The sequence below is a fragment of the Citrus clementina genome, unplaced genomic scaffold (genome assembly GCF_000493195.1).
Source record: "Citrus clementina cultivar Clemenules unplaced genomic scaffold, Citrus_clementina_v1.0 scaffold_3, whole genome shotgun sequence".
NCBI lineage: Eukaryota > Viridiplantae > Streptophyta > Magnoliopsida > Sapindales > Rutaceae > Citrus > Citrus x clementina.
In genome coordinates, this window is record NW_006262339.1 from 4,179,661 (window position 1) to 4,201,679 (window position 22,019).

The 22,019-nt window shown below is 35.3% G+C and overlaps 2 protein-coding genes across 2 annotated transcripts; both read right to left on the bottom strand.

The window, feature by feature from the left end:
- Positions 1 to 2,553: 2,553 nt before the first annotated feature.
- LOC18049156 lies at positions 2,554 to 3,953 on the bottom strand. Its single transcript, XM_006439996.2, has one exon. The coding sequence runs from the start codon at positions 3,819 to 3,821 to the stop codon at positions 2,955 to 2,957; it is 867 nt and encodes a 288-aa protein (XP_006440059.1). The 5' UTR covers positions 3,822 to 3,953; the 3' UTR covers positions 2,554 to 2,954.
- A 10,659-nt stretch (positions 3,954 to 14,612) lies between these two features.
- Positions 14,613 to 17,382, bottom strand: LOC18046713 (malate synthase, glyoxysomal). The gene is made up of 4 exons (XM_006439997.2): positions 16,911 to 17,382; positions 16,089 to 16,414; positions 15,548 to 15,878; positions 14,613 to 15,467 (listed from the first exon to the last, which is right to left on the bottom strand). The coding sequence occupies exons 1-4, from the start codon at positions 17,304 to 17,306 to the stop codon at positions 14,811 to 14,813; spliced, it is 1,710 nt and encodes a 569-aa protein (XP_006440060.1). The 5' UTR covers positions 17,307 to 17,382; the 3' UTR covers positions 14,613 to 14,810.
- Between the last annotated feature and the right edge of the window lie 4,637 nt (positions 17,383 to 22,019).

Consider the following 22,019-nt stretch of genomic DNA (forward strand, 5'->3'; position numbering starts at 1 on the left):
ACATAATTAAACCGCGTACAAATGTACCGTCAACCTAACCTTTTAGAATTTTAATACAACTAAGCTCGGAATTATCAGAAATATTCAACACAATTGAAACTCACTAAAACATACCATCAACCCAACATATAAAAATTCAATACAATTTGAGCAATATAATATTTGATCATATATACTGCCAAGATATTTTTCTTCATGGGACGTAATTCCTTAGCCAATTGAATAATTCTTCACGCAAAGAAGAAAGAATCTTTAGAACTTCGATCCCCATATCCTGCACCGCCAATATAATTGCTCCACAAGCACAAGATTTGTCCCATCCTTTCTTTTCAATCACTGAGCTCGACAACCAGTAAGCTTTTGGCCTTACGAGACAACACTTATTCTCACAATACGTGGGTCTAATTTTCTCCGTAATTATGAAATAATTAAATAAAAATAATTTTTTTTATAAAATATAAATAAAATAAATATCTCTCAAATATTAAAAAAATAAACATCAAATTAAAAACAAAATCCCTAGAATATGAAAAAAATCTTAATCCCAAAAATAGGACTTCGATCCCCATATCTTGCACTGCCAATATAATTGGTCCACAACACAAGATTTTTCCCATCTTTTCTTTTCAATCACTGAGCTCGACAACCAGTAAGCTTTTGGCCCAACAAGACAACATTTATTCTCATAATACGTCGGTTTAATTTTCTCCGTAATTTTGAAATAATTAAATAAAAATAATTTTTTTTATAAAATATGAATAAAATAAACGTCTCTCAAATATTAAAAAAATAAAATAAATAGGAGTGTTCAAAATTCAATCTGATCTGTTCAATCTGTCATATCACGTAAAAATATGATTTGTGGATTAGTAGATTGGATTGGATTGAAAATTTGATAATCCGCAATCAGTGGATTGAATATGAATCTACTTCTGTAAATCCGAAAAAATCCGCGAATCTACAAAAAAATAAAAAATATTTATTTAATTAAAAAATAAAACTTGTAAATATGGCATTAGTACTTACTAGTAAATAAATAAGTTAAAATATAATTATATTAATACTATATTATATCTTATCCGATAATAATATAAAATATAAAATAATTAAATAAACAAATATACATTCCTAAATAGTTAATTCCCATGTATTAATCTAAACAAATGAGATTTTTTTTTTTATTTTGGTGCGTTATATTTTGAAACTTTAAATGTATTTTCTTATTTTATTTAAATCTTATTTAATTTTAAATTTGATCGATAGTAAAATTATTTTTATATTAAATTTTTTATTTAGTTAGTTCATGGATTGAACAGAATAAAAAATTTTTAGTCCGCAAACAAATCCGTAAAATAATGGATTGGATATGGATTGGGTCAAATCCGTATCCGATCCGCAGATGTATGGATTAGATTTGGATTTAGATTGAATTTTATCAATCCGTGGATTGAATTAGATTAAAAATTTATAATCCGCAAAATTATGAATCGGATATGGATTGATGTTCAATCTGTAAAATCCGATCCGCGAATACCCCTAAAAATAAATATCATATTAAAAAGAGTAAAATTAAAACAGTATTGTACAAATATCCCTCAAATATTAAAAAAATCTTATTCTCAATAATAATAATAATAATAATCTAAAAGAAAGTAAAATAACTTCTCTCAAACCTTAAAAAGGATAAATCAAAACAATGATATATAAATATACCTCAAATATTAAAAAAATCTTATTCCTAATAAATATCTGCTTATAAATATCAACAATAATATCATATAACAGAAATTATAATTTGAGTAGTAACGTTATGTAATTCATCAAAAGAAAAAAAAATAATAAAAAAACACTAAGCTTGATAGACAAGCACGTATGGCTGCTCTCGGCAAACTAACAAACCATCATCCCTGGTTTTATCCTCCAGTTTCTTTGTGGGTGTGGTTAAAGAATAAGCATGCACAGGAATATTCAAATTAAATCAAAAGATAATTTTGACGTTTGCTTGAAAACAAATCCACGAGTAAGCACGTGAAATGTACGCAGTACGCTGGCGGAAACACATGCTGCCGGCAAACACGAAATGGCATGGGTGGATAAAGCAAAAGAAACCAGTGCAGAACATGCAGCAGAGAGAGAACAGGCGGTAAAAAGAGGGAGAGGAGCTAATGGACCAATAACCGAAGCAAAGAGAGAAACTCCAATGTCCTCAAGACCACAACCACCTGTCCAGGCGCATGTTTCTCAATTCTCACGCATCAATGGGGCTCCCTCTCATAAGTCACAAGCATGGAGAGCGCACCGCGCACACCCAAATACTGCTACTGCTCTTCTTAATGGAAACAACAGGCCTTTTAGGGGAAAAAGGTGGCTTTATTAACTCAAAATAGCCTCTGAAACCAAACGATAGCTATTCAAAATTCCAAAAATCCGCTATCAAACAACAGGCTTTAATCAACATTCAGTACGTGTTCAGTAGTTTGTTGCACGTTAAAACAATAAAAAATTCAATAACAACAATAATGGAGGAGGAGAAAAAGCTAGTGCATAACTACATATACAAATATCAGTCACATGACATGATCAGAACCATAATATAATACCAAGCTTTTATTAATCATACAGAAAGTATCTTTAACTCTTTAACTTCGCCACTCAACATACGTGCCTTAAACCGAACTCTAGGTAATAACACTCACACAAGTAGCGTGCTGATGCAGGCTGCAGCAACAGTGAAAAGATTCACAACGCTTGGCCCTCCGAAACAGGGATGGAAAAAAAAAAAAAAGATATTTACAATTCTAAAGGTAAACTAAAAAGCTCTAAAAGTTGGCTACGTTAATGTTAATGATCCCTTGGCTTTAAGGTTTGAGATTTTTTGGTAAGTTGAGATGAAATCAGATCAGAAATGAACATATGTTATCGAACCGAGACCAGATCAGACGGCTATCGTTCATTTACCGACCCAAAGAGAGAGCAGCCTTGAGGTCGAGTCTCCATGCAAAACCACCGCCGTCCATTCTCCACACATCACACGGCAAAGTAAGCGAGTTCTTTTCCTTACCATACGAGTACTGCAGCCTCACCCTGCACGTGAAAGCCGGGTACGTTAGCGTGGCGGTCACCGGCGCTTTCATCACCAACCAGACCACCATCTCTTCACCCTCTTCTTGGCCTACCATCTTATTGTATGCCTCATTCGTCCACGTGACTCTACCGAATTCATCAGATATGAACCCGGGACACGTGTCTCTCCCCAGATTCGCCTTCCTCTCTCCGTCCGTACGCCCTAAACCACCGACATCCACCCACGTGTCACTCACACATTCCACCGTAACAGACGACCCCACCACCCTCGCCGCCTGAGGTATCATCGCCACCGTCCGATCTGCTGAACCTCCTGAGAAAACCACCTGATTCTTACCCTCACCACTCTTATCAAAACTAAGCCACGTGGGCAACTTCGAGTTACGTACTTCCTTTCCCTGCGGGCCTGGCTGAGACGATCTCGCAGGAGAATCCGGCAAGAGCGGCAGCGTAACAACAGATTCTGTTTTATCTTCACTAGAAGCCTTTCTTTTTCTGCTGTTATTACACCGCTTGTTAACGCTGCCGTTTTCTCTCAAGTACTTCCTTTTGGCCTTACCGCCCCTAGTGAAAGGCTCACCACTGCTCTCAGTTGGAGAAACTGAACCGCCGGTGGCCGGCTTAGGTGCGATCGGCCTGAACCGGAGCATTATCCGGTCTACTTTTGACATATCGTACACGCCACCACCAGCGTACCTCGCTATACAACAACCTCCTCTACCATCCATCTTATACATTTTCTTTCTCGATAAAGGTCGGTACTTCTCTCTCTCTCTCACTCAGTTCGTGCGCTATCTTATCTGCGTTGGGGGCGTTACCCTGCGTTTAGCACTAAATGCAAAGGCCAAAGCCGTGCTAGAGTAGAATAATGGGTTAAGGCATTTATAAAGGATAATACGTCGACACGTGTGAGTACGGACACGCGTATCAACATTAGGTTTAACAGCAGCGTTGAGACGAGATTGGTTGAAAAGCGATACGTGGCCGTTGCAGCGAGTAGGACCCGGGTGAAGAGAGAGCGAATGTGGAGTCGTGATTGGGCCCCACATTGCAGCCAATAGAAGTTGGAGAAGTGTTATGTACTGGCTCGATGATAGGGGCACGTAGGCCTTTTGCCTCGCGGACTGCGTACCGAGATCCTGTTTTTTATTCCAGAAGGAGGACACGTGGGCCAATGTTTATGGGTAGAAATTCAAATAAAAAATCGGCTTCATAATTAGTAGGGGACGGTAGCGCCACGTGGACGATCAGGCAACGACGCGTATCAAAGTTTAGATTGAGATTATGACCTCAGCTTCTGAGGGGCAAGTGACTTTTTCTATTGTCTCCGTGATTGGAGAGACTGTGAAAGGACCGTTTCATTCTAAATTTAATTATTTAAAAGTACATAATTGCCCATTGGAGTTCATGACGGTTCCCTCAAGTGAATGAAAAATTCGTGGGTGTTTTTGGAAAAAAGAAAAACATAGCAAACGCAAATCCAACGACGGATCGCCGTTTCTGGTTGAGTATCTCATATCTGCCGCCGGAAGCAGAGCCCATGCCCAAGTGATACGCATATGTTGTTTTCGGGCGAAACGTGGACAATCTAGAGATTTACTATCGGATTTGCCTCAACGACATGCGCCTGTATCATTTGAATAAGTTCATGGCTTCCCAAGTTATTTTTAGTATAATTTACGGCCAGCGAAAACAAGACACCGGCCTTACGTAATCCATTTGCTATTATTCATTTTTCTCTTATTCTTATTGGGTGTAAGTTACACTAAACTTTAACTTAGACATTGCCTTAATTTGAGAACTTGTAATAAATACGTACGTTACTTCCGGGGGAACATGTAAGATGATATGACCGTTTGAGGTCGAGTGTTCATGAAAATTAAATCAATCTTCGCTACAATTTAACTGGAGTGTGCGTATAATAATTCCGTGACTGGCGTGAAAAGTGACGTGATTCAATTTTGAGACCAGCTAATAAGGCCGGGATATCTATATATATATATATATATATTTTTTTTTTTTAACCGTTCGTGTATGCCATGGTCGAGTGAAAATATTTTGTGGTATCCATTGACAAGCTAGGCGGCAGTGATCCTTAAAAGAGTGGAGAATATTAGGTCTACTTAAGTGTCACTGCTTTGAGGTTTGAGCTATTGGCTTTATCGTTATATATGTCTATATAGGACATTGAGTTGAGTAACTTCGTGTTCTTCATTGGCCTGTGAATGGGTATGCTGGTCCATTCTCCTTGGCTGAATTATTATATATAATGATAGCTCGGTCCCAAATGATATGGAAAAGTGACTACATCTATCAAAATAAAGGAAACCGGGATCAATCACCTTAGGGAAGAGAAAAATAACCAAATTTATATTATTATTATTTTTAAGAAAACCTCAAGAGAGATATAATATATTAAATAGAAAAGAAGGAACAAATTTATATTACTTATAACATATACAACGTGCCGTCCACTGCTCTCAATAGATCAAATTTCAATTAAATTCTCCTTCCATTTCGAGCTTTAGATCATTGAGTCCCTTCACGTGCCAATAGACAAACGAGATTGGGAAGAAAAAAAAAAAAAAGAGGATAATCACACACCTATGGTTGAGTACTGACTATATATAGTGGTATAAGATCAGAATGGATGTATTTAATTGAAATTCTTTATGTAAAGTGAAACGATTAATAATCGCTTCCATTGTTGTCAGAGAATCTAGTACCAAAAGGAGAAGGTGAGAGAAGATCATCATCAATAATATGTTTTGTTTAATCTAATACGGCACATATTACAAAATTGTCACATATTATAAAATCGATGTGCTCTCTCACTAGTGACATGGCCAAATACTTAAAAAAAAAATTATTAACCATTGTACCATATAGTTACGATAAAAATACGTTAATTGCTAGATATGTCACCGTTACAAAACATTTGACCGGAACGACCATATTGTATTGTGCATCCTTTATGACTCGCTAAATGTGCGTGTATTGGCAACTTAAGGCGAGTACTCAAACGAGATTTTCTTTCCAGCCAAACAGAAAAGCGAGATTCCTTCTTTTTCTTTTTTCTTTTTTAAATATTAATATATTACAATCAAAATTCTACTTATATTTATAATTAGATAGCAATCGAAATTCTCTAAAAAATTTATTTTACCCTCAAAACAGAGAGTTAAATAAATTTCTATCAGTAAGGGACTTGAGTCCCAAAAATAGTTGGGACTTATTGGAAACCTATTGGCCGGGATTCCTTTATTTTACAGCGACCAAAGAGCAACAAATAGAGAAATACAACAAGTCACGTCAATAATGACTATTTATTAGAACGTTAAAAATGTGGCCTTGTAAAGCATTGACAAGTGCCCTTCCTTGAGCACTGTGTAACACATATATATATATATATATAATTGAGAACTGAAGACAACATTTTTTTTTAACTTTCTCCTTTTGTCCCTGAAAGGGAGAATTGAAAACAACTTAAAACCTTTACATTGCCTCACAATCAGTGGATGGAAATTTCATCATGAAGTGTGGGGTCTTTCTATCTTATATGTATGTAAGATATATTCCTCTCATATAAATAGTGTGTAAATGCACTATTTATATGAGAGGGATGTATCTTACATGTATATAAGATAGTGATTGACTGAAGTGTGTAGTTGAAAATTGAGGAGGCGTAGCGTTATAGCACAGAGGGTTGGGGTGGACCCCAGTCGGTGGTACATGTGAGACTATCAAAGCGATCCCATGCACGACACATGCGATGGGGTCCACAAATCGGACGGAAGATATGTGGCGTATGTTTGATCGAATGGTACGGTGGTTAACGATTGATTGATATTAACTGACTTGTGGGTACAAAAATTGATGATAATGCAGCTTTTTGTTTGTTTGGGTGGCAGATCTTTGACAGCAATTATATAATTATGTCTCTGCCTGTGTGTCCCGTCTCTGGACCAATAGGTGGCAATTGAAGTGACGTCATTAGCGGTATACGTTTCGGTTCTTGGAAACATGCAGATAGTGGATGTGATATGGGAATGCCATGACACCTACGACACCGAATCATTCTCTCTCATTCGGAAATTGGCTACACCTCCGAATAATTTTGGGTTCTCCTCTTGTTACGTCATGTCAATATTTCGATAGTGTTGTTGAATCTTTTGCTATTCAAGGTTTTTTAAGCTAGCCAATATTATTGTATGCTGTGAAGTATTGGTGCCATATGTTATTGCCCCTGTGATATGGTCATAATAGCATCACGCATACATGTTGGAACCTAGAAAGAAATCCAATCTGAAGCATCTATTATCAAACCGACTTTGAATGTGAAATAATATACTGTTAAAAGCTGCAAGCCAATTGATATTTGTGACAGGAGCGATTGTTACTTTCCATACTGAAATTAATATATGCTATTTATTCCATCGTCATTTTTATAATAGTCTATGATTATTTTAGCATCATAATTTTATTATATTATCTTTATTTTTAAATAAATTCTTATTCATATTTATTATAAATTAAATAAATCATATAATGAAAACTAAGATATAAATGTTATGTATTAAAATAAGAAAATATATGTTTTAGTGTGGATAAAAAATTAATAATAAGATTTTTTTTATACTTTTTGTTATTTTTGAAACACTTTTCCCATAGTAAATATATATTTTATATTCTTATGATAAATTATCAGGTAAATGGTCTATTTATCTCTCTTTTCTTTTAAATCTTTTGTGCCACGAGAATTTTTGGATATTATAAAAGTTGTAGGAAAGTAAGTGGTATATATTGATTTTAGTAAGGGGAAATTAAAAATCTCTCTTGTCAAAATTTGACACGTTTTATGGTCCCAATGAATTTGATGGCGCTACGTCATTTAGCACAAGCTTGGCGTTCGTCGAATAATTAAATTGTATAAGTGCATTATTGCTTTACATATATTGGCTACTCAATGGGGAGTATCACAGTTAACCAAATTATGGGGTCATTTATTAAAGCAATAATGTGCCAGTGTTAGATATTTGGTTAATTTTGATCTTCATTACAAATTATGACCCCATAACTTGGTTAATTTTGTAATTTTCATTGCTTTCATCGTGCCCTTAGAGCGATAGTTTTGCCCCTTCATTCATTCTCGATTGTTGCCATATAAAACACTCATCGCACTAGATATTTTCACTAATGGGTGGAATCAACATGTAGACTCAATGTATTTAATCATGAAACTGGGAAGGATGCAATCTAGAATCCAAAACTGCACCCACTATCTATCTCATATCGCAATCATTCGATGATTCAAGATCACAGCCTCAACGCCGTTATCTAAACAATCAGGAAATCTGCCACCACCAAAGATCTACATCGATGTGAACCCCCCTGCCCACGCCTCGTAGCTCCCATCGGGTGGCACGTTTACTCCAGACTAAACTTGTTGGTTGAGTGGAAAGACTTGTTAAGTGACAATGACATTTTCAATTAATATCAGGCAATTTAAGCAGCTATACATTTATTATTAATTTTTTCCCATATGAGATAAAAATATCGATCCCTCTTTGCCAATTATGGCACCCCCGAAGATATAAAAATAAAAATAAACTGGCAACAAGTAATCAGCTGAAGACAGAAAGCTTGCTAAACTTCCGAACCGGTGTTGTTAGGTTGAATTATATAATATAATTGTAGTTATAATTGTAGTTGGTGGTCATTGAAAGACGGGTTTGATTGACTAGTTTAGCGGCATCATTAAAGTGATAAAGACTTGTTCAGATCTCAAGCAGACAAGATCAGGAAAATATGTCTGCTCTTTAGAATTTGTACTAATAGATCGAGTTAGGTTACCTTTCTAAGAAACGGTTGTTACTTATTATATTCCTCATGACCAGAGGGGAAGGCAAAAGACTTAATTTAATCTATTAATAAAAGCGCTGCTGGTACTCCTTTTCTCTAATTCTCGTAGCACAAGCAAGGGGTATCAATCGCTTTAACCATGCAATAACCTTCAGCCAACTGTTGCCTTATCTCTTCTTTTTTATTCATCATATTTCTTGTCATTGTCTGCCGGATGACTCATTCGTGGAGTGCCAGTCCGCTTCATCGCACATGTGCTCACTTATTACGCATTTATACAAAATGCTAAACTAATAAAGTAATAATTAATACTCATACATGCATGTAATATATACGCATACATTATTTTAACTGAAGCATAATGTGAAATAAAACAAATAGAACAACAAATGAGATAAGAGCCATAGTGAGTTTTACTCTTCAATAAAGACATAAAAAAAAAAAATTAAACTGAAAAAAATTAAACATCAAATCATTAGCCTCTTTAATTAAAGAGAAGAGACTGAGAACGATAGGAGGCAAAGATTCCTCATCAATGAAGAGAAGTACGATGCAGCTAGGAGGTAGAAATAGGTACAACCCACGCTGAAACCATTATTATTATTTTTTAATGGGGAATATAAGGGCTTGAATTGAAATTTTACAATGTCTATGTGAAGTTTATATTTGCTCCTTTAGTTTTATCTAATTCTGTTATAATCTACTATATTTTATACTTTCTCTACCATATATATATGGCCTCCTCAATTTTACTATTCTAATTTTACGACCCAACTTACTTTATGTTTTGTCGATTATAGCCCTATTTGAACCAGATTCTGGTTTGGCCATCGGCCGCAACCCCATTTTAGCAATAATGTCTGCTATTTGGCTATTCCATTAGTTTATTGAAAAACATGATTGCGAGTAATACAGAAGTTCATAGATCTGACAAAAATGCATGCATCGATGCATAGACACACATAGTTGTGCTCAAATGCAGATGCCAGCACAAAAAAATTTGTGCGGATGTAGCAAAAAGGCAAAAAAAAAAATGGATTCAATACACTGTAGTCCATTGGAATCCATCTTTTTCTTTATCTTTTATCTCTATCAATGTTTCAACAAAGTGATGATGCCACTAACAAACAAAAACAAAACATAATTTCTAATAAATTATTTTTTTCATATTAGTGGCATCCTCGCTTTTTGTATCCTTCTCCTAAAAAATACAGATTTTAATGCACTATAAAATAAAATATATTGTTTTAGAGTTAATATTCTTTTTTTAATATATTGTAACTAATCACTTATTTTAAAATGATCAGGGATCGTCAGTTGGACAATTTTCCTATATATTATTTTTCAAATGTAGATGTCTAAGTATAAATTCTATGTGGATTCACTATTACAACATATGACATTCTAATATTTTTGTTCAATTAACTTTTACACTGTATGTTGGAATAGCCAATCTGTACCTAGAATATCCTGATCGATATATCAATATGATGTTTTGTTTTGTCACGAATCATCATGCCGCGGCCTGCACGGCTTTTGCGTGTACATGCACATGCACACGTACACAATTACAAATAATCTACACAAATATCATATATCAATGCAGGCCCTTTGATTTTTTATATGAAAGTTGAAGAAATTTAATTGATAGGGATGGAGTTGAATATTATCGCGTATTTGGTATTTCTTTATATCTGGAACAACCACTGTTCCCGATTTCCACCATCCAGATGGCACTCTGCCCAGCCGCTTGGACTATTCATTATCGCATCAACTTTCGAGTTGGCCCCAATAATCTCAGTTTCTGAGATTTCGTTATCACAAAGTGAATGCATGTGAGTATACAAAAATATGTATTTCACTAGCTGCATATGTGATAAATATGCTCAATTTACTTTCAGACAATCCAGAGACCTCCATTCATTGCTTTTCTTTTCTTTCTTGTATGATTTAATTTGTGGGGTTTTTTTTTTTCTTTTCATTTAAGTGTTCCCATCTCTGACAAATCAAATTGTATATATTTGACTTTTTCATAATGTTTGTTTGGTCATTGATATTTGACATCTATTGGTGATTTGGTTCTTCTCTAGCCATTCATGAAATTGATAACAAGCATGCACGAATCATCCTAGCTACCGTATCAAAAAGCTCTTTTGAAACCGACCGCGATATTTCTTGACTTTACAATGTTGAAACTTGGAGCTAGAACTGTATTTGCTTCATGTAATTGAATTTGTATAATTAATAATTGACTTATTTTTTCATTGATAGTATACGCTCTAGATTGTGCTCAGTAGTCATGGTGGAGTATACACCATGACTTCTATCTATTATTAGAAGATATTAGTCTATTCAAGATAATGTCAATATCATATTCTAGCTAGACATTGATTAATTATGTCCCTTAACCCTTCGTTTGTTTAAGCGAACAAGACACAAAAGCTCATTTCCCACTTTAAATATATATATATATTTTTCCATATTTAGGTAGATTAATGCTGGGCCATTCAACATGATTTGAGCATCTGCAACCAATGAAGATCCAACACATGAATTCGAGCTTGAAATATTAAATTCAGATACATTACCAAGAATTCAAAACCCTAATCTCAATGCTCTCTCTAAATAATTTGATCCAATTAGCCTAACAGTTGGGAACGGAAACAAGTGTTGGGTTTGACACGTGTTGATGTGGTCTTCATGCTACAGTAAGAGCTAAAGTCTTTTAGCCCCCTATAGCTTTTCTCATCCAAGAAAGCACTAGAACACTGCTTTTAGCGCAATTTCAAATTAATTTAAGCTGCCTCTTTGGATTATTTATTATCTTTTGAATTTTACTAGATCGAGTAACAAATAGATTTGAAAACTAAAGCAGGTTTCTTTTCAAAGGAAACCCTAATCCTAAGTAAACCACTTTGTACAGAAGCATTTTTCTATTCTCAAAAGATATGGCACTAATTAAGAAAGCTACAACCCACCATGCATGTTAACACGAATTCCTAAATGGGTTATTAGAGCACCGATCGAGAAGTGAGAACCATTCCACCATGCATGTTAACACCTAAGTAAACCACTTTATGCGTGTCATGCAATTTGGAAGGGTTTTGTTTGGTTAGCTGTTTTCAAATTTCAGGAGCCATGAAAAGCCGTTCGTTTTTAATATGCTTTCAAAATTATTTTTAGGTAGCAAGCAAGAGATATGTAGACGACGGATGCATGTTAAGCAACGCAATTGTATAAGAAAATGACAAAATGGAATACGTATATACAACTGAAAATAAAGAAAAATTTCAGAAGCTATGTCGTTTCATGTACGACATCATATTGTAATATTATAGAGGACAAGATCATCTCAAACTATACAAAGAATGAGTCATGCAAGTATTGTTCAAATGTCGGAAACCAACATCACTTGAACTTATCTATATAACTACAAATCGTCACTTGGCACTGCCAACCGACAGCGGAGCCGGAAGGAGCCGAACAATAATGCCATATGTGTTCTTGTTTGTTCCAAGACTTTGTCATTTCCATTCACCAAAAGAGGAAAAAAAAAAAAAAGGAAACAAAGAAAAAGAAGGGCAACTATCTATCATTTAATAAATAAAACAACCAGTTGCAGACTTGCAGCGGTTTATGGAGTTCTATTATTCCAATCTTTGGCATCCGTAATGGAGTTAAACCTATATAATTAAATTCATCATTGCATTGTTAAAGTAAATAGTAATTAGTAAATAAACTACCTAATGTTCTTCTCAAAAAGAAAAAAAAAAGAAAAAAAAACCGATGTTGATGTTGAGTAGTATAATTCACTAATGTAATTGGTGGTTAATAAAAAAAAAAAAATTAAATTATAATCCTACACTAATAATAAAATATAAGTAATATAAAATTTTTAAAAACTTAAAAGAAATTAGGTCAAGATCCTGATCCAACAAGTTATTGGTGACGAATACTATCTGGCCACGGAATTAATAAAATGAGAAAGCCTTGCTCATAAAATAACAGTGGCATTGAAAGATAAGAGTGGGTCTGAATAGTAACAGTGGCCTTATTGTTTTGGTCATTGTTGGGCGTGTTGGTCGCAAGTCAAAGAGCAGCAAAGGCATATCTAGAATCAAGATCAAGCAAACGACAGCGTTTAATTTACTAATGTCAATGGCACATTATCGTCGTAACCGAGCTGTTAAACTCTAACCGATGACATTTGTAGAAACGTTTGTTGATGGTGCTGCTTTTGTTTTTATCCTCGAGCTAGAATTAAATGTCTGATATTTGGTGTGAAGTGGAACTTATTCGGCAGGATTGAAATTGATTTTTTAAGGATGCGTCTGGTATACTATATTATATTATATTATTTTAATATAGATATATTGTATTATTCTCAATTGTATTTTAAATGTTTAATATTTGGTGTGAAGTGGTACTTATTTGGCAGGATTGAAATTGATTTTTTAAGGGTGCGTTTGACACATTATATTATATTATGTTATATTATATTATTTTAATATTGATTTATTGTATTAGCATCGTATTATAATAATATTGTACAATTTTGGTACTATATTGTACTGTATTAATTTTTTTTGATTAACTTAAATTATATATTTAGAAAATAATATTTATTAGTACCTAAAAAAAATACTAAACATAGAAGTCTTAAATTTTAGAAATTAACATTATTTTTTAGTATAAATGTTAAAAAGTATCACAATTTTTTGTAAAGATCAAAGCTTATAGCCTTATATTTTTGGTAGCATAACATTTATTTTTCAGTATTTTATAAATATATAACATGTGAAATAAAGATCAAAGTAAATAATTTAATCAAATAATTTCTAAATAATATCATAACGTAATGATATTTTATGTTATTATTTTTATTGGTATTAATTTTAAATTAATATTATTTAAATTTGTTCATATATATAAATATTTATTGTTAGTTATATTAAATTTTAAATAATAATCAATTTTTATATATTAATTACTATAATATAATTAAATAATGTAATATTATGTTATATTTTTATTTTTATATATTATTTAAGTACTTATTGTTAGTTATATTAACTTATTAAATATTAATCCATTTTATATATTAATTATTATATAATTAAATAATAAATTATTTAGTTATATTTTTAATCTAATAAAAATTAAAATATGAATAATAAATTATAAAATTATTAATTTATTTTAATAATTATGATGTAAAAATAAAAAAATTAATATTATATAATAATATATTAATTAAAAAGTTTTATTTATTTATTATTATTAAAAAGAGCAAAAGCGAAAAAAGAAGAAGCAAAACCCGCATTAAGCTAATAGTTGCCGCATTAGCACACCCCCTTTATCCCAATACAATATTTTTCCAAACATGATCTTGATATTAAATTAATGTGAATAATATTATAATACACTATAATCACATGCTCCAAACACACCCTAAAATGCTTATTATGCAAGTGACCTGAGTGAGTCATATAATGTACCTCACCAAAGAATTGTGACATTGGGTGTGTTTTCATGATTTCGTTGCCGATTTAGATCGACCATGTAGGATCGGTGCATTTGAGATTACACAAATTTACTCTTAATTGTTTCCTTGGTGAATGATTTAGTCTTCTAAATTGGTATAGACATCGTGTTCTGTGTTCAAATACTGATGAATAATTAATATTATTGAGGTAGCTGGCTAGCATCCGATTCTTATAAGCAGGTCTTGTTGCAATGAAAAAGCTCACACTTCCGGTAGCAAATACATAAATGAAATGTTGTTCATCCAGAACAATGCAAGTTATTTCAAACAGGTGGCTTTTCTTTTATTATCTAGTAGTAACGGATAATTAGCCATTCATTCAGAGTCTGGATGATCCCTTGGGATGATGCATGACTATGCTGTTATAGGCATCCAGAGTCAGGAAATCGTCTAGTGTAGAGGCTGTGCATTGTCGAATGAACATCTTGCATGCTTCCTTGTACATTCCCTTTCTGAATTTTTCTTTGCCAACCTCTCTTTCAATCCTTGCCATCTCTTCATCCACCACTCTTCCAAAGAGTTCTCGGCTCACCTTCACTCCAAGACCATCTCCATCCAACTCCGCTTCATATTTCAGCCACTGCCAGTTCTGAACTCTGCTAATCTCGGCTGTGGCAGCATCTTCCATGAGGTTATAAAGAGGCACTGAGCCAGAGCCAGTGAGCCATGCTGCCAAGTACTGAATACCCACTCGGGTATTCAGGCGGAGTCCCTCCAAGGTACGGACTCCTCTGGGCTTCTGTAAGAGGTCTTCTCCTGTTATGTTCCCCGCATCTTCTCGCTTCATGGTTTGGATCTGGTTAGGTGCATTCCCCATGTTGTTGTTGAAGGCTTCCATGCAGGTTGGGATCAACCCTGGATGGGCAGCCCAAGTTCCATCATGTCCTGCCCTGACCTCTCTTAGCTTGTCCTTCCTTACAAGTTCCAGTGCTGCCTCATTGGCTGCTGGGTCATCTCTAATAGGAATCTGAGCTGCCTGTTTACAGGCATAGAAAGAAATAAGCATGTCGAAATAATGGAGAATAATTAAGTTAAAAAGAGAATTGGATCCCGTACCATTCCTCCCATGGCATGCACACCACGCCTATGGCATGTCCTGATAAGGAGATCAGAATAGCACTTCATAAAGTGCTGAGTCATGCCCACCTGCACCCTGTCTGGTAGTAGCCTATCTGAGTGACCTTGGAATGTCTTTACATAGCTGAAGATATAATCCCATCGTCCACAATTCAAACCAACAGAGTGATCTCTAAGCTCATAGAGGATTTCATCCATTTGAAAGACGGCTGGAAGAGTTTCGATTAGAACCGTGGCCCTGATGCTGCCTCTTTCAATTCCTGCCATCTTCTCAGCCTTTTCAAACACACAATTCCATATTTTGGCCTCCCTGTTAGCAATAACAATTAACATAAACATTTATATCAATAGAACATCCACAAAAGTGTTGTTCCATCATCAATTGGTTTTATTTCATATATACTTCTGGCTATTTAGGGTGTTTGCCTAAGCAGCACCATAACAGGAGGACTCATAATGATCACTAGCGAAAAGAAAGTCCAAGGAAACACACATTTAGGAAAGCATTTAACTTTCTTACCTCGAGTGCTCCATTTTAGGCAGATAGAAGAAAGGTCCGAATCCTTCACCTTGGTTGCTTCTGAATGCAGCATAATTGTGGTAAAAATAGAGGCCGAAATCCACTAGGCAACCAGTTGCTGGCTCACCATCTATGAGGATATGTGCCTCAGGTAGATGCCAGCCTCGTGGACGGACAAATAACTTAGCAGTTTGTTCATTGAGCTTGTAAACCCTGTTCCTGGCCTTATCATGGAAACTTATGGTCCCATTAACGGCATCCTTTAAGTTCACTTGGCCACTCATGAGGTTATCCCAACTAGGTGAGAGCGCATCTTCAAAGTCAGCCTATGCATTAACAACTGAAATCTCAGTTTCGACTATTCCTTGGAAGAAGAATTTATTCATGATTAATTGTTCAATATCTTGGATAGTACCATCAGTATTACTAGTAAAGGGATGGACAAATTAATTTGATTTCTCTGTTCCTGTTACACTAGATAATTTACTTGTCAGTTTTCGAAATGGTATGATATGAGGATTCAAGACTTATTTATGGAATTTCAAAATCGACTTGTGTGCAAACAAGAAGACCTTTTCAAATTGGTGGCTTCGGATTTATTTATTTATGTTTATGAGGAGCGGGGGATGACTAAAGCTACTGCGTCCAGTAAGAAAATAAGTAAGCTTTCTTGCAATTGTATTCTTATGATCTTATCATACTTGCAGTTCACAACTGCTTGATGCATATCCGTTAACTCCTGTCATGCAGATGCAAGTGGATGATCATGAAGAATTCATGCACTCGGGGAGTAGAAAGCAGAGGAATGGAAGCAGAACTCACCATGAACACTTTAGCTCCAGAGTTGAGTGCATTAATGATCATCTTCCTCTCGACAGGACCCGTAATCTCCACCCTCCGATCCGCAACAGGTGGCGGAACTAGCGCACACGTCCATTCCCCTTCCCTTATGTACCTTGTCGCAGCATCAAAACCAGGCAAGGCTCCCTCGTTGTATCTCCTTTTCGCCTCCCTACGACACTCCATTGCATACTTGAGACGGTTCCTGAACTCCCTTTGCAAATCCGCAACAAATTGCAAAGCATCCTTGTTAAGAATCTTTGCAAACTCTTCACTGTATCGGCCTCTAATCTCCACTCCTTCAGGGACATCATAGTGGGCACTAATCTTTTTGGTCATAGTTGGTGCAGCGTAACCATATGTGCCGAGGCCAACCATCTTGCTTTGCTTGTGATAGATAAAACTACTGTTTCTTGCGCGTTATTTTTGAGCAGGAAAAATGTGTGACGTTAAGACGAAGATGTAGTACAAATATAAAGGGGAAAGGGCGGCAAGTGGATAGCTATAGAGCGTCATCGTTATGGGTAGATTTTCATGATAAGGAGGTGGCTTTGAACCTTGTGCCTGCCTCGGGAACCGCAGTTTGTTAGGATAGTGTTGAATTGGAAGTGCCGGAATAGTTGATGTCAGCATGTTGGTCATGTAACAGAGAAACGGGAAGTATTGTGAATAAAATAAATTCCACTACAAAATTCGCGCCACCAGGTGGGAACCGACATAAAAAATACGCGCTCATGCGCATACAAATTACCCAAAGAGCTCCCCAAGAACGCAAATGCGTTGACAAAGAAGCTTCGTAGCCGTTCGATATCGTTTCTGAGGGTAAGGGTTGAGATTTTGGGTTGATTTTTTTTTTCTTTGCAATATTGTATTTTTTGTTTGAGTTTGATTTTTGATTGGGAGGAGTTGGGGCTGTTAATAAAATAATATGGCGGCAGGGCGACCTGATGTTTCAAGGAGAAGGGAGTATTATGGTTACTACAGAAAAGATGAAGAAGTTGCTCGTTACAAAAAGGTCTCTGGTTATGATGAATTGGGTCATAATGCTGGTGATCACTAGCGGAGAAATGGCTACCCTTTTTTGTCAAACGGCTATAAGCAACGTGGTGAAGCCCGGAGAGATGATGCACCATGTATTAATAATGGTGAAGTGTCGAAGTGGGAAGATGGGATTTTCAGTTGCCTCCGAGGAAGAAATTCAAGTTTACACCCATCATATGGGACTTAGAAGAGAAGGAAGTAAGCATTTCATCTAAGAACAGAGCTGTACCTACAACTTGTAGGCTAAGTTTGTTCAATCTTAGGAGTCTGGATTTGACTTGTTAAACAATCTTTGGACTTGCTGTATGGTCTGTTTTGACATAGTTCTAAATTTGATTTCTGATTGTTGGCTTCAAGTCCAAACCTGTGAAGGCATTTCAGTTATGGCATTTTATTGTTTTATGCAGCAAATAACAGTAGATGACGCCCTTAATCTCGGAATAAGCAGCTGATGATTTGACTTGACGTGGCATTATATAATCCAGAAAACTTTTTGATCAAGAATGTTGTTGAGGAGGCGTACTGAGAGTCTGGATTCAGAGATTGCACATTGGTGACAGTCGAAAAAAGCGCGTGTTTTCTGTCGCATGCCATTAAAGAGGCACTTCTATTAATTGCACGGGCGTGAACCAACTACATAGACGCGTGATTGGGACTCCAAAATAGATGAGTATCATTTCATTTTTTCCCCCTTTTCTGATCTTTGTTAGGAATATTGAATTCTGTACTAATGTTTTGCGAATCCTGATGTATACATAGAAATGTAGGAGCTACCTGCTCTGTGTGAAGAGACAAAAAGGATTAAAGGAAAAGAAATGGACATTACTTCGGGTTTCTGACTGTGATCTCCAAGTCTGTATGTCAATGGAGCTCGTCTCTTTGCTTGAGTCATGGTTTCCCCCCGGTTTGATGATTAGTTTTACTAAATCATTTCTTTGTACGCATTCAATTTTGATCATTGAGAGGGAGAAAAACTGAATACTGCACAGTTTTATGATCAAAATGTTATTCCTTAGTGACTAACAGAGGAATTGATGCATATAGCAGTAAACGTGTTACAGACATCAATACATTTGAAGTAACGAAAATGCAATATTTTTCCCAGCCTTTGATAATGTACTTCAACAAAATATGCATCACTATAATAAATTCTGTGTATCAGTCATTTTCGACTAGCAATAGGATATATCTTGACTACATTGATATATCTAAACTGTTACTAGCCTTTACTGTGTATCAGTCATTTTGGACTCCACTTGGCCTTAACTCAGTTACTGATGAAGCAGGTGTTGGGGAAATAAGAAGAGGGAAAACAGTGTGCAAAATGGTTTTTTCTTTTGGGTGGGTTTTCTGAATGATCTCGTATAAATATCATTTGGTACTAAAGCTTATGGTTTTTCCAAGCGCAAAAAAAAAAAAAAAAAAAAAAAAAAAACTAACGAACAAACCAACGAGGCAGTTGGATGAAGAATATTGTATTGATGAGAGTCCAATCAATTGTCCATCCAAATACAACGGCTCCACCAGTAGTGGATTGCAAATATGTTACTGCAGAATCAAGGAAATTAGTTCGAGTAAACATCATATGTAGATACATAATGGAGAACTACTTAAAGCTATAAAGAAAATCTTCATGACTATGAAGGCAAGATAGATTGATGACACACCATACTAATCACAAGGCATTTTAATAGCAGACAGTGATTGAAGATGAAACGGTAACTTCACCTTTTCTTTTTCCCGGTAAATATCTCACTGACATTTTGTAGTGTGTATCAGATGAACTAAAAGGAGAAGGAAAATTTTCATGAAAAGGCATGAGAGGATATTGCAAGACTTTTATCCAGATCTATATGTCAATTTTGGGCACCTATAATATTTCTTTTGAATAAACTGAATTCAATAGAAATCTGTGTGAACCCCCGTAGTATTACCAAGGGGTTGATAGATGCCCTGCCGACATCAAAATGAGTTTCTTTAGATCAAACCAGGTGAAAGAGAACTTATATCGGTCATTTAACTAAGACAGTCTGTACGCAGGCAAATGCAAGAGTTCTGATGCAAATATGAGACTAAAAGTTAAAACAACCCATAAAGCCCTCGACCATGTAGAATTTTCCACTTCTGAACTTCTTCCATACAATGGAGATGTACTGAAGAGGAAAATCAAGTCCCTTACTAGTAAGGTTGGCACTTGGCAGTGTCTAAGGGCAACCCTCAATGGGTAGCTGAGATCACAAGTTCTAGACGGTGAAATTATTGTAGCAAGGCCATGAGCAGGACAAAGCTAGGGAATCATTTAATAACAATCTAACAACAGGTTCTTTGGATTACTGATAAAATATTCAAGGAATAAGGATTCATTCAAGTCATAGGCAACTAAATCTGGAAAAATTAAAACCACATTCTTAATGTTCAACTGCAGTTAGAAAAATATCAAGACAAAAATATTTTTAAGAAAAGTGGGTATATGTACCAAAAATCTTGCCGCTTGTGATACATGGACATGTATGAAGCCAGATGTGCATTTGTCGGGATCGGCATAAAGACAACAGACACCAGATCACTTTCGGAATAGTTTCTAGGCTATTCCTGTTATTTGTCATTCCCCAATGAGAAACATCATTGGCGCTGCATGTGACTGAAGCATGCCATCTGCGAGCAACCGATCCAAGATCCTTAATTCAGGCAAATAATTATTCCAATGAGCTCAATAATAGTGGAAACCTGCAAAAAAGAGAAATTAAGAAGCATGAGTTTGCAAAGCTAACAGAGATTTCTGAGAACTGAATTTCTAGACAGAAATTAACGAAACTTTCATTGACAATAATATCATCCAAGTAAATCTATTTATGACTTGCAACTTTACGAACTGTTTGAGCGCTTATTGCAAAATCACCGCCATTAACAAAATTGACGGTTCCACTATTCCCTGTGGTTTCCAACAGAGCCACAAATGGAGTTGCTGTCACAACCAAGAACTCTAGAAGCAGAAATATCCAGAACCTGTGGCTTATCTTAGAGAGATTGTATTTTAAAAGCGTGTGTTCCTCAACATATACCGAAACATATAGATCCCTTTCCAAAAGCTTGCCATAATTTTCAAAGTGAATCACCTGCAAATTGCACACAAGATGGAACAAAGCAGTGCCTGATAGATAGATTACAGTCGAGTTAGTCCATGATACAAGCAATGCAACTACTACACCAACAGATTGCCACCAGGAACTATGCATACATACAACATGAATGACCTCACGGGCAGCCTTCAAAAGGAAGCATGGCAAGACCAAAAGTACCAACAATTGAAAGAGACCTTGAACAACAAGAACAGTTGCATTACAATATAAAGTAAGAGCAGATCACACATATAATTAAAATGCACGAGCAACAGAAATGTAGTAGTGATGAAGCTTTACTACAATTAAGTTCATGTTTGAAAACATTGGACCAAGTTTAATAAATACATAATCATACATTTCAAATAAAAAATAAATAGATAATCTTACATATCAGAACGGCCTAAACTAGAATCTCTCAAGTCCAAAAAGTAAGAATTACTACTTCAAAGGAACAAAAATATTAAATGTTTAATACTTCTCTTCGCCGAAAAACCTTGACAGAAAAGCTGGTTAATACTCACTCACATGGATCTTTTGTAGATACTCTTCAAGAAACAGAGTCATGCAACAAGAGACTGAGACGCAAGAATTTCAAGCTCAAAGACTCCAATTTGTTAATTGTTAAAAACTGTTTATTTCATAATTTTTTTAATCTTGATAACTTTTAAAAAGTTAGCATGAGTTATTTTTCATAAGCAGGGCTGAGTGGATTAAAACGTCGGATTGCTAATCCAGTGTATAAGTTATTCGTACGAGGGTTCGAATCCCTGCTGCATCAAAAATTAAATTATAAATTTTTGATAAAAATCGAGCAGTTCGAGTAATTGCGTCATTGTGCGATATATGGGGGGGGGGGGGGGTGTTCCAAATTGAAATGTTATTTAGTCCAGTTTTTTTTTTGAGGGTTTTTTAAAATTTTTTAAATTAT

Excerpts from the sequence above, each read along its gene's own strand:
- LOC18049156 (XM_006439996.2), bottom strand. The coding sequence starts at position 3,821 with ATGTATAAGATGGATGGTAGAGGAGGTTGTTGTATAGCGAGGTACGCT.
- LOC18046713 (XM_006439997.2), bottom strand. The coding sequence starts at position 17,306 with ATGGTTGGCCTCGGCACATATGGTTACGCTGCACCAACTATGACCAAA. Across the intron at positions 16,415-16,910 it reads CTGGAGCTAAAGTGTTCATG|GCTGACTTTGAAGATGCGCT; the intron begins GTGAGTTCTGCT and ends GTTAATGCATAG. Across the intron at positions 15,879-16,088 it reads CCTAAAATGGAGCACTCGAG|GGAGGCCAAAATATGGAATT; the intron begins GTAAGAAAGTTA and ends TATTGCTAACAG.